The 13,443-nt window shown below is 41.7% G+C and overlaps 1 protein-coding gene across 2 annotated transcripts in view; it reads right to left on the reverse strand.

Annotated features, from left to right (window-relative positions):
• The window catches only part of gopc (golgi-associated PDZ and coiled-coil motif containing), a 53,042-nt gene that overhangs the window by 2,911 nt on the left and 36,688 nt on the right, over positions 1–13,443 (reverse strand). For both annotated transcript variants that reach the window (XM_063033722.1, XM_063033711.1), the window contains 2 exons: positions 6,941–7,105; positions 659–839 (listed from right to left, as the gene is read on the reverse strand). In XM_063033722.1, coding sequence (XP_062889792.1) covers positions 659–839; positions 6,941–7,105 — 346 coding nt within the window. The remainder of the gene's footprint in view (positions 1–658; positions 840–6,940; positions 7,106–13,443) is intronic.

Genomic DNA, 13,443 nt, shown 5'->3' on the forward strand with positions numbered 1-13,443 from the left:
TAGTGGAACCTGGAGTTAAGGGGGTCCTCCCGCTGATGGAGAGTTTGGCCTTTTACAGGCGCTCGGGCAGCAGTCAAATATTTCAATTTTCAGAGGATCAGATTCTTCAATGGGACATCAACCCATGAACACTACTTCACTACAAAAACAAATAGGTCTAATTTCATCAACACATACAAAATGCTGGAGGAACTCAGCAGGCCAGACAGCATCTACGGAAAAGAGTAAACAGTTGACGTTTTGGGCTGAGAAACTTCATCAGGACCCAGTCGAGCATAGTATTCTCAACTCTGAGTTGATGGAGTCCTGTGCTCAAGTACCAGCTCAAATCAACACTGAGCAAGTACCATGTTTTAATAAACTTATGACAATAGATTCATCTTGATAGGACATGAAACAATTTGAAAAGAGATTGGAAGATGTTCCCATTTCCTTGGCCAATACACTTTTTGCATCTAATCACGCATTACTTATTACATCCAAGTTTAATAATGCAGATTGCTTTGCCATGTTTCTCTTCAAACAGTGATTATAATACAAAAGTTGCAGAATGCTTTGAAATATTTTGTGTTGATATAAGGTATTTTTCCATACCTAACACCTTCAGGCATTTTTGTGCTATACAATACCACAGCCAAGTCCACTTTCAATCTTTTACCTGGTAGTGATTTAGCATCCCCACTTCCATCATTTCTACCGACAGCTGCGTTTCTGCTTTCCTCCAATTCATCAAGATACAAACGATAACGATGCCCAGTCTCATCTTCATAATCCACGTTTTCATCGTCAGAGTCTATCTCTGGAGCAACATATACCACTTCAAACTCAATTTCTCCTCTCTTTAAAAAAAAAACAAAAGTTGTCAAGTCCTGTTAAAGATTGAACATTATTAAAAAACAAAACTATTGTCAATATTGAAATAAAAACTTGACATGCTGCACATGGTCTAGTGAAAGATACAGGTACGGACTGTGTTTCAAGTCACTGAACTAATTGCAAATATCGACCATATTTTCTGAAAAAGCATCAGAGTATGTTCACTTCTATATTTTTTAAACTAATTTACTAACCAATTATTTTTAATATATATGTAGATCTGAAATAATACATTTTATTTGGAACAACAAATATCACGATTCTTGGAAAATAAGTTTCAAATGAGGAAGATAAATACAGAATAATAAATCATGAAAATAGTGACAATTTAATGAGATTATAAGAAAGCAACAGAATACCAAAGTTCATGATGAGAGCAATAAAATTGAAAAATAGGGCATTTTCTATTCTTATTCAGCACAGTAATGAGCCCTTCCAGCCCAATGGTTACACTCATGTGACCAATTAACCTACCTTCAGAATGTGGGAGGAAACCCATATGGACACGGGGAGAATGTACAAACTCCTTACTGACCGTGACACAATTTCAACTCGGTTTGCTGGCACTGGAATAACTCTACACTACCGTACCGCCCATGTAGTTGTGTTAAACTTGTGTAGACCAAATAGAGTGTGATGAACAAGTGCAACATACATATTTGTCTTTTTATCATGCTTATCTCACACTCTTGTTCTCCCAGCCTGGAACACCTAATAATTAAGTGCCCACTGTCCGACTTGCCAAGAGAGTTCTCCTCCGTGATGCTGAATGCATATTACAATCTGCCAAAGATCGTTCTTAAGCAGACACTCGAAGGAGAAGGCTGGTAGGTTCCAGGTGAAAAAACCAGCCTTCTCCTTCCCACCCTCCTCCCACCTTCTTTATAGGGTCTCTGCCCCTTCCCTTTTCAATCCTGACAAAGGGTTCCGGCCCGAAACGTTGATTGATCGTTTCCACGGATGCTGCCCAACCTGCTGAGTTCCTCCAGCGTGTTGTGTATCTTCAAATACCATTCCCCACTAGCCACACTAAACACTGTTCAATGTACTCCATTCCCTCACTCACCTATAAAACAGCCTCTATGAACTAAAATACATAAAAATCTACTTCACCTTTTGACTAAATGTTTGATTAAAGTTTCATTTCTTCACACATCCACTTTGGCTGCAATCCATTTATAACAGGCATTCCATCTAAATATGTTGCAACATTGTTCCTGTTACTCTCGCACTCACCACTCTCTGTGTAAAAAACTTACCCCTGACATCTCCTCAGTACCTACTTCCAAGCACCTTAAAACTATGCCCTCTCGTGTTAGCCATTTCAGCCCTGGGAAAAAGCCTCTGACTATTCACATGATCAATGCTTCTCATTATCTTGTACACCTCTATCAGGTCACCTCTCATCCTCTGCCGATCCAAGGAGAAAAGGCCGAGTTCACTCAACCTATTCTCATAAGGCATGCTCCCCAATCCAGGCAATATCATTGTAAATCTCCTCTGCACCCTTTCTATGGTTTCCACATCCTTCCTGTAGTGAGGCGACCAGAGTTGAGCACAGTACTCCAACTGGGGTCTGACCAGGGTCCTGTATAGCTGCAGCATTACCTCTCTGCGCTTAAACTCAATCCCATGATTGATGAAGGCCAATGCACCGTATGCCTTCTTAACCACAGAGTCAACCTGCGCAGTAGCTTTGAGTGTCCTATGGACTCAGACCCCAAGATCCCTCTGATCCTCCACACTGCCAAGAGTCTTGCCATTAATGCTATATTCTGCCATCATATTTGACCTACCAAAATGAACCACCTTGCACTTATCTGTGGCGAACTCCATCTGCCACTTCTCAGTCCAGTTTTGCATCCTATCAATGTTCTGCTGTAACCTCTAGTAGCCCTCCACACTATCCACTACATCCTCAACCTTTGTGTCAACACCAAATTTACTAACCCATTCCTCCATTTCCTCATCCAGGTCATTTATAAAAATCACAAAGAGTAGGGGTCCCAGAACAGATCCCTGAGGCACACCACTGGTCACCGGCCTCCATGCGGAATATGACCCGTCTACGACCACTCCTTGCCTTCTGTGGGCAAGCCAGTTCTGGATCCACAAAGCAATGTCCCCTTGGATCCCATGCCTCCTTACTTTCTCAATAAGCCTTGCATGGGGTACCTTATCAAATGCCTTGCTAAAATCCATATACACTACATCTATGGTTCTACCTTCATCAATGTGTTTAGTCACATCCTCAATAAATTCAATCAGGCTCGTAAGGCATGATCTGTCTTTGACAAAGCCGTGCTGAGTATTCCTAATCATATAATACCTCTCCAAATGATCATAAATCCTGCCTCTCAGGATCTTCTCCATCAACTTACCAACTACTGAAGTAAGACTCACTTGTCTATAATTTCCTGGGCTATCCCTATTCCCTTTCTTGAATAAAGCAACCATAGCCGCAACCCTCCAATCCTTCAGAACCTCTCCTGTCCTCACTGATGATACAAAGATCATCACTACAGGCTCAGCAACCTCTTCCCTTGCTTCCCACAGTAGATTAGGGTACATCCTGTCCAGTCCTGGTGACTCTTCCAACTTGACGCTTTCCAAAAGCTCCAGCACATCCTCTTCCTTAATATCTACATGCTCAAGCTTTTTAGTCCGCCTCAAGTCATCCCTAAAATCACTAAGATCCTTTTCCATAGTGAATATTAAAGCAAAGTATTCATTAAGTAACCACTGCCATCTCCTCCGGTTCCATACATACTTTTCCACTGTCACACTTGATTGGTCCTATTCTCTCACGTCTTATCCTCTTGCTCTTCACATACTTGTAGAATGCCTTGGGGTTTTCTTTAATCCTGTTGAATTGAATAGATCTACTATCCCTTTTCCAGATTCATAAATGGGCTGCCAAGTGACCGGTAACATTCGCATCAAAAATCCCTGGCAGTGACCACATCAAACAAAAGAAAACCTGATCATTGAATATCATCAACACAGGCAACCATCAATATGCAAAACACAGATGGACAAGCCACATAAAGGAGCAGGTGAGATCCTAAGTATCCTGCAACAATTGACTGATTTCCTGACACCATCCTAACCTTCTCCACAGATCAAGAGTGATTAGGAGTACGATGGAATACTCCCCACTTGTCTGGATCCTTGTGATTCCAACACCATTCTGAACAAATAGCCTGTTAAGAGTGAAAATTCATTCACTCCCTCCATTACTGTTTCACCATGCCTGGGTGCCCACCGACAAAATACACCGATAGCAGCTTGATACCTTTATCATCAAGAAGGACAAGAGCAGCAGATGCATGGGACCAAAAGTGCCACACAGTCCCATCAAATAACACACCACAATGATTTGGAAATATCTTGCCATTGTTTTATCATCACTGGAAGATTGAGAATATTCCATCACATTCTTGCATCTTGTCGATGGTGGTAAGACATTGTGGTATAAAGAGATGAATCATTCACTGCAGAATATAAAGACTCTGAGGTAAAGCTTTGTAATTATATGTCAATGTCAGATGGGTTTCTTAACAATAGTCACACTCAGTATGAGCACCTAGCATTCAAGGTCAAGAATGGATAATGAAAACCTCCCTTGCTAAAGCTGATCATTACCTTCTGTGGCACATACAGTGTGTACTTGCTATTAACCAGCTTGAACACAGATTATCTTCTGATGAAATATATTTGACTAAACATAATTATGAGGTTATGCAGGGTTAAGATGTACAGTACCATGCAAAGTCATGGGCACATATATATTCGCTAGGGTGCCTAAGACTTTTATACAGTACTGTAGTAATTTTATGTATTGCACTGTACTACTGCCTCAAAAAAGCTGATGACATATGTGAGGGGTGATAAACCTATTCTGATATGGGTCTCTATTCAGGACTGAGAGTGGGAAGGGGACAGGGAGAGGGAAATTATGGTTGGGTAAAGGGAAAGGGAGAGATGAGGGAGTGGGAAGCACCAGAAAGACATTCTGTAATGATCAATAAACCAATTGTTTGGAATCAAATGTCTGGTGTCTCAGGGTTGGGTGTGTCTGTACCCGCAACAGCCCCGGCCCCTAGCACTACTTCTTCGCCATCTGTCCCACACCCCTCCCAGAGCACTCCACCCTCACCATTCCCAACATTCCTTGCTCCCACCAGATTTACAAACTTTTTCTCCACTCCACACTGACAAATACAGTATTGTGCTCATATCTTAAGCACCCTAGCCGCTGTATGTATATATATGCCTTAGATATTTGCACAGTACTGTATCTATGTATTGAGTGGCTTTTTAGAAACAGTTCTGCACCCCTGGAATTAAAAAAGTATGTACAAGATTTACACTGTAAGATAATAGGAGCAGAATTAGGCCATCTGGCCCATTGAATCTGCTCCACCTTTCAAGCATGGCTGATCCTTTTTTTTAAAATCTCCTCCTCAATCCCAGTTCCCAGTCTTCTCCCCTTAACCTTTGATGCCACGTCTAATCAAGCACTTATCAATCTTTGCCTTAAATACACCCAAAAACCTGGCCTCCACAGCTGCATGTGGCAACAAATTCCACAAATTCACCACCCTTGGCTAAAAAAATTTCTCCGCATCTCCGTTTCGAAAGGGCGCCCCTCTATCCGAGGCTGTGCCCTCTTGTCCTAGACTCTCCCACCATGGGAAACATCGTTTCCACATCTACTCTGTCGAGGCCTTTCAACATTCGAAAGATTACAATGAGATCCCCCCATCATCCTTCTGAATTCCAGCCAGAGCCATCAAACTTTCCTCGTATGATAGTCCTTTCATTCCTGGAATAATCCTTGTGAACCTCCTCTGGACCCTCTCCAAAGCCAGCACATCTTTTCTAAGATGAGGGGCCCAAAACTGTTCACAATACTCAAAGTGAAGCCTCACCAGTGCCTTATAAAGCCTCAGCATCACAGCCTTGCTCTTGTATTCTAGACCTCTTGAAATGAATGCTAACATGGCATTTGTCTTCCTTCACCACCAACTCAACCTGCAAGTGAACCTTCAGGATGTTTTGCATGAGGACTCCCAAGTCCCTCTGCATCTCAAAATTCCTAGATTTTCTCCCCGCTTAGAAATGCTTATTTCTACTTCCAAAATGCGTGACCATGCACTTTCCAACATTGTATTTAATTTTCCCTTTCATGCCCATTCTCCTAATCTAAGTCCTTCTGCACCCTACCCGTTTCAACACTACCTGCCCCTTCACCAACCTTCGTATCATCTGCAACAAAGCCATCTATTCCATCATCTAAATCATTTATATACAACATACAAAGAAGTGGTCCCAGCACCGACCCCTACGGAACACCACCAGTCACTGGCAGCCAACCAGGAAAGGATCCTTTTATTCCCTCTCACTGCCTCCTCCTCAGCCAATGCTCTAACCATGTTAGTAAATTTCCTGTAATACCATGGGCTCTTAACTTGGTAAGCAGCCTCATGTGTGGCAACTTGTCAAAGGCCTTCTGAAAGTACAAATATACAACTTCCACTGCATCCCCTTTATTTATCCTACTTGTAATCTTCTCAAAGAATTCCAACAGGTTTGTCAGGCAGGATTTCCCTGAAGGAAACCATGCTGACAATGTACTATCTTGTCCTGTGTCACCAAGTACTCCATCACCTCATCCTTAACAATTGACTCTTAACATCTTCCCAACCACTCAGGTCAGGGTAACTGGTCTATAATTTCCTTTCTGCTGCTTTCCTCCTTTCTTAAAGAGTGGAGTGACATTTTCTAGTCCTCTATCACCATGCTAGACTTGCGTACCTTTTCAGATTTCAAGTTTTTGAGCACCTTCTCTCTCGTAATAGTAACTGCACCCACTTCTCTTCCTTCCCACACTACAATATCAGGTTGGAATAAAGGGTAAACATATTGGAAATATGAAGTATAATGAAACCATGGAGAATAAAGCCAGATTAACATTTCAGATATAGAGTAACCATAAGCTCAAGGCTTCACATTCACAACCACACATACACTTTTATACCGCATTGATCTCTTCAATTACCTGCTGGGAAAGGATTGTAACAGCTTCTTTGTGCTTTGCATCTCTTAAATTTATTCCATTAACAGCTAGTATGGCATCTCCAACATGAAGGCCACCACATCGCTCAGCAGGCTGGCCTGGGTGGATTTCTGATATTAGAATTGGGACTCCATGCTCCTTGCCACCCTGTTTTACAATTCAGAAAGATGTTGCATTTAGTTCATGTCTGAACACTGAAAACATCTAAACATTCTATTCTCATAGAACATAGAACATAGAAAACCTACAGCACAATACAGGCCCTTTGGCCCACAAAGCTGTGCCGAACATGTCCTTACCTTAGAAATTACCTAGGTTTACCCATAGCCCTTTATTTTTCTAAGCTCCATGTACCCTTCCAGGAGTTTTTTTTAAAAGACCCTATCGTATCTCAATATTGTCCTGGAATTTTGTCATAATTAATCATTTTTAAAGAGAGTAAAACTCTTTCACTATGAATCTCCATTGCAAGAATGGCTCTCTTGAAAGCATCAAGCATTATATTGTGGAACTCTAATACTGATAATTACCTCACATCTGGTGTACAATTCTGGTTGCCATGTTAAAGGAAGGATGTGGTTGTGATGGAGGGAGTGCCAAAGAGACTCCCCGGGGTGTCACCTGGATTGGAGGACTTTAGTTAATGGGGGAGATTGGAGAGGCACAATTTATTTTCCCTGATAGAGGTATAGAGATGCACAAAATTATAAGAAGTATTGGTCGGATAAACAGAATTTCTTTCCCATGGAAGAGCTGTGAAAAAACAAGCAGGAACAGCTTTAGGAAGAGAAGAACATTAAAGAGGATACGAGGTAAAGGTTTTACATACACAGAGTGACTGATACCTGGAACCCATTACCAGAGGCAGTGATGAAGTGAGATGTAATCACTGCGCTTAAGGGACAATCCTAATGCAGGGAAATGGGATTAGTGTAAATGAACAAAGATAAATAAATAAATAAATTAGCATAATGAATTGAAGGCCCATTTCTGTGCTGTACACACTAACACAATTTGGATCTGTCACTCTTAGCTCAAGGATAAATTGTTGAAGATAATTGAGCAATGTAATGGAAATTTTATAAACAATACAAATTTTAATGCATACACATTTTCCTAAATATACAGAGAGAATTTTTGTCTGTTATTTATATAATCTCCAATAATCACATAACACACATAATTTTGAATAAACCTGAAATTAGAGAAATCACGTAGCATTTTCCAATCAGAATAAAATTCTGAGAAGGTGCCATTTTCTCCAGCTAAACTCACTTAACTCTTCACTACCACCTTTGTCTCTTGGTTGATATGGAATTGGGAGTCAAAGCCTAGATTTCACTCAACTACCAAGTTGGTAATTTGAATATAGAGGTACAAAACTTCTTCAACGCCCAACAATCTCACAGTTCACAACCTTCTTATAACCAACTGACTAGGATTAGCTTATTTTTCCAATCCCTTACAGATGTGATTATTACATCATCCATTCATCAATTCTTCACATCTCAGAATTATAGCTATTCAGTCACTATGAACTTATGAATATGAAAATACTTTTTTATTCTACCATCTTCCCCCTTTCTTTCCAGCCCTGAAGAAGGGTTTCAGCTTGTAACGTCTGGATTTAGAGGAACAAATTTGTAGAAAGATCACAGACTGTTGCAAAAAAACACAAGATCATGATAGTACGTGATTTTAACTTTCCACTTAATGACTGGGACTCCCATACTGCAAAAGGACTAGATGGGATAGAGATTGTCAAATGTGTTCAGGGAAGTTCCCTTAATCAGTACGTAGAAGTCGCATGAGAGTGTGCAAAACTTGATCTCCTATTAGTGAATGAGAAGTTTGTGTCGGGGAACACTTTTCCTGTAGTGATCATAAGGCTATTAGTCTAAAAGTAACTATGGAAAAGTACAAGTCTGGTCCTCGGGCTGAGATTCTAATTTGGAGGAAGGCCAAATTTGATAGGATCAGAAAGGATCTGGCAAGCATGGATTGGGACAGGCTGTTTTCTGGCAAAGGTGTACTTGGTAACTGGCAGGCCTTCAAAAATGAAATTTTGAGAGTACGAAGCTGCTATGTGCCTGTCAGAACAAAAGGCAAGATAACAGGTTTAGGTAACCTTAGTTTTTGAGAGATATTGAGGTCCTAGTTAAGAAACAAAAATGAGGTGCATAACAGGTAGAGGCAGGTAGGAAGAAATGAGACACTTGAGGAGTATAAGACATGAAGATAACACTAAGAAGCAAATCAAGAGGGCAAAAAGAAAGCATGAGGTTGCTCTACACAAGGAATTCTGCAGATGCTGGAAATTCAAGCAACACACATCAAAGTTGCTGGTGAATGCAGCAGGCCGGGCAGCATCTCTAGGAAGAGGTACAGTCGATGTTTCAGGCCGAGACCCATCATCAGGACATCAGGACGAAGGGTCTTGGCCCAAAACGTCGACTGTACCTCTTCCTAGAGATGCTGCCTGGCCTGCTGCATTCACCAGTAACTTTGATGTGTGTTGCATGAGGTTGCTCTAGCAGACACAGTGAAGGAGAATCCAAAGGGCTTCTACAGATATGTTTAGGGCAAAAGGACAAAACTGGTCCGCTGGAAGATCAGAATGGTAATCTGTAGGTGGAGCCAAAAGAGATGAAGGAGATCTTAAATGGATTTTTTGCATCTATATTTACTCAGGAGATGGACACAGAGTCTAAAGAAGTGAGACAAAGCAGCAGCAAGGTAATGGACCCTATAAAGATTACAGAGGAGAAGGTGCTTGCTATCTTGAGGCGAATAAAGGTGGACAAATCCCCAGGGCCTGTCAAGGAGTTACCATGGACCCTGTGGGAGGCAAGTGCAGAAATTGCAGGGGCCCTAGCAGAGATACTTAAATCATCCTTAGCAACGGGTTAGGTGCCGGAGGATTAGAGCATAGCTAATATTGTTCTGTTATTTAAGAAAGGCACTAAGAATAAACCAGCAACATGATTCAGGCCAGTGAACCTCACATTAGTAGTGGGAAAGTTATTGGAAGGTATTCTAGGGGACCAGATATATGAATATTTAGATAGACAGGGACTGACTAGGGATAGTCAGCATAGCTTTGTGTGTGGTAGATCGTGTCTGACCAATCTTATCAAGTTGTTTGAGGAAAGATGACAAAGGCAAGGTAGTGGATGTTGTCTACATGGACTTTAGCAAGGCATCTGACAAGGTCCCGCATGGCATGTTGGTCAAGAAAATTCAGACACTTGGCACTCAAGATGAGATACTCAAGATTTGATTAGACATTTGCTTTGTGAAAGAAGCAGAGAGTAGTAGTAGGTGATTACCTCTCTAACTGTAGGTGTGTGACTAGTGGAGTGCTGCAGTGAACGATGTTGTTTGTAATCCATATCAACAATCTGGATGATAATGCGGTTAACTGGATCAGCAAATTTGCGGATGACACCAAGATTGGGGGATGTAATGGACAGCAAGGAAGACTATCAAAGCTAGCAGCGGGATCTGGACCAGCTGGGAAAATGGGCTGAAAAATGGCAGATGCAATACAATGCAGGCAAGTGTGAAGTGTGGTAGGACGAACTAGGGTAGGTCTTACACAGTTAACGGTAGGGCACTGAGAAGTGCGGTAGGACAAAGAGATCTAGGAATACAGGTCCATAATTAATTGAAAGCTTCATCACAGATAGATAGGGTCATAAAGAAAGCTTTTGGCACATTGGCCTTGGTGAGGCCTAATTTGGAATATCGTGTGCAGTCATGTGAAGTTTGGATAGGTACATGGGTGGGAGGAATATGGAGAGCTATGGTCCATGAGCAGATCCATGGGACTAGGCAGTTTAAATGGTTCGACATGGACCGAAGGGCCTGTTTCTGTGCTGTAGTTTTCTATTACTCTATTTCCACAGATTCTGCCTGACTTACTGAGTTGCTCCAGCATTCTGCGTGTGTTACAATGAATCTGTGGATTCTATACTATAAATCCTTAACCTCAGATCTGCCCAAAATATTCCTACAATATACTGCTCTTCAAAGTTGACTTTGCTATCTTTCCACTGTCTCCAATTTTCTTTCTTGTTTATATAAGTACACAATCTATTAAGTGATAAGGTCTTGCAACAGACTATATACATGAATTATACAGTGGCATGCAGAAGTTTGGGTACCCCGGTCAAAATTTCTGTTACTGTGAATAGCTGTAAAAGATGACCTGATTTCCAAAAGGCATAAAGTTAAAGATGACACATTTCTTTAATATTTTAAGCAAGATTACTTTTTTTATTTCCATCTTTTACAGTTTCAAAATAACAAAAAAGGAAAGGGGCCAAAGCAAAAGTTTGGACACCCTGCATGGTCAGTACTTAGTAATATCCCCTTTGGCAAGTATCACAGCTTATAAACGCTTTCTGTAGCCAGCTAAGAGTCTTTCAATTCTTGTTTGGGGGATTTTCGCAAAAATCCCCCAAACAAGGCTTCTAGTTCTGTGAGATTCTTGGGCCGTCTTGCATGCACTGCTCTTTTGAGGTCTATCCACAGATTTTCAATGATGTTTAGGTTGGGGGACTGTGAGGGCCATGGCAAGACCACAGTACTTGTGCTTGCAACACTGTGTGTCCGACAGAGTGATCAGCAGCACTGGGGCTCCACAAGGGACTGTCTGTCTCCCTTTCTCTTCACCAATTACACCTCGGACTTCAACTACTGCACAGAGTCTTGTCATCTTCAGAAGCTTTCTGATGACTCTGACATCAGCAAGGGAGATGAGGCTCAGTACAGGGCTATGGTAGGAAACTTTGTCACATGGTGTGAGCAGAACTATCTGCAGCTTAATGTGAAAAAGACTAAGGAGCTGGTGGTAGACCTGAGGAGAGCTAAGGCACCTGTGACCCCTGTTTCCATCCAGGGGGTCAGTGTGGACATGGTGCAGGATTACAAATACCTGGGGTTACGAATTGACAATAAACTGGACTGGTCAAAGAACACTGAGGCTGTCTACAAGAAGGGTCGGCGTCGTCTCTATTTTCTGAGGAGACTGAGGTCCTTTACCATCTGTCGGACGATGCTGAGGATGTTCTACAAGTCTGTGGTGGCCAGTGCGATCGTGTTTGCTGTTGTGTGCTGGGGCAGCAGGCTGAGGGTAGCAGACACCAATAGAATCAACAAACTCATTCGTAAGGCCAGTGATGTTGTGGAGATGGAACTGGACTCTCTGACGGTGGTGTCTGAAAAGAGGATGCTGTCCAAGTTGCATGCCATCTTGGACAATGTCTCCCATCCAATACATAATGTACTGGTTGGGCACAGGAGTACATTCAGCCAGAGACTCATTCCACCGAGATGCAACACAGAGCGTCATAGGAAGTTATTCCTGCCTGTGGCCATCAAACTTTACAACTCCTCCTTTGGAGGGTCAGACACCTTGGATTCTGAGATGTGTTTAGGATCGTTATCCTGTTGTAGAAGCCACCCTCTTTTCATCTTCAACTTTTTTTTTTATAGACGGTGTGATGTTTGCTTCTAGAATTTGCTGGTATTTAATTGAATTCATTCTTCCCTCTACCAGTGAAATGTTCCCCGTGCCACTGGCTGCAACACAGGTCCAAAGCATGATCGATCCACCCGCGCCCCCCACCCCCATGCTTAACAGTTGGAGAGGTGTTCTTTTCATGAAATTCTGCACCCTTTTCTCTCCAAACATACTTTTGCTCATTGCGGCCAAAAAGTTCTATTTTAATTTCATCAGTCCATAGGACTTGTTTCCAAAATGCATCAGGCTTGTATAGATGTTCCTTTGCAAACTTCTGACACTGAATTTTGTGGTGAGGATGTAGGAAAGGTTTTCTTCTGATGACTCTTCCATGAAGGTCATATTTGTGCAGGTGTCGCTGCACAATAGAACAGTGCACCACCACTCCAGAGTCTGCTAAATCTTCCTGAAGGTCTTTTGCAGTCAAACAGGGGTTTTGATTTGCCTTTCTAGCAATCCTACGAGCAGATCTCTCAGAAAGTTTTCTTCGTCTTCGAGACCTCAACTTGACCTCCACCGTTCCTGTTAACTGCCATTTCTTAATTACATTACGAACTGAGGAAACGGCTACCTGAAAATGCTTTGCTGTCTTCTTATAGCCTTCTCCTGCTTTGTGGGTATCATTTATTTTAATTTTCAGAGTGATAGGCAGCTGCTTAAGGCTGCTGATTGTTGGAACAAGGTTTGAGGAGTCAGGGTATTTATAAAGCTTTGAAATTTGCATCACTTGGCCTTTCCTAACGATGACTGTGAACAAGCCATAGCCCTAACAAGCTAATTAAGGTCTGAGACCTTGGTAAAAGTTATCTGAGAGCTCAAATCTCTTGGGGTGCCCAAACTTTTGCACGGTGCTCCTTTCCTTTTTTTCATTCTAAAATTGTACAAAACAAAAATAATACACTAATCTTGCTTAAAATATTGAAAAGAATGTTTCATTTTTAACTTTAAGCCTTTTGGA

This window comes from Mobula hypostoma, chromosome 2, assembly GCF_963921235.1.
Source record: "Mobula hypostoma chromosome 2, sMobHyp1.1, whole genome shotgun sequence".
NCBI lineage: Eukaryota > Metazoa > Chordata > Chondrichthyes > Myliobatiformes > Myliobatidae > Mobula > Mobula hypostoma.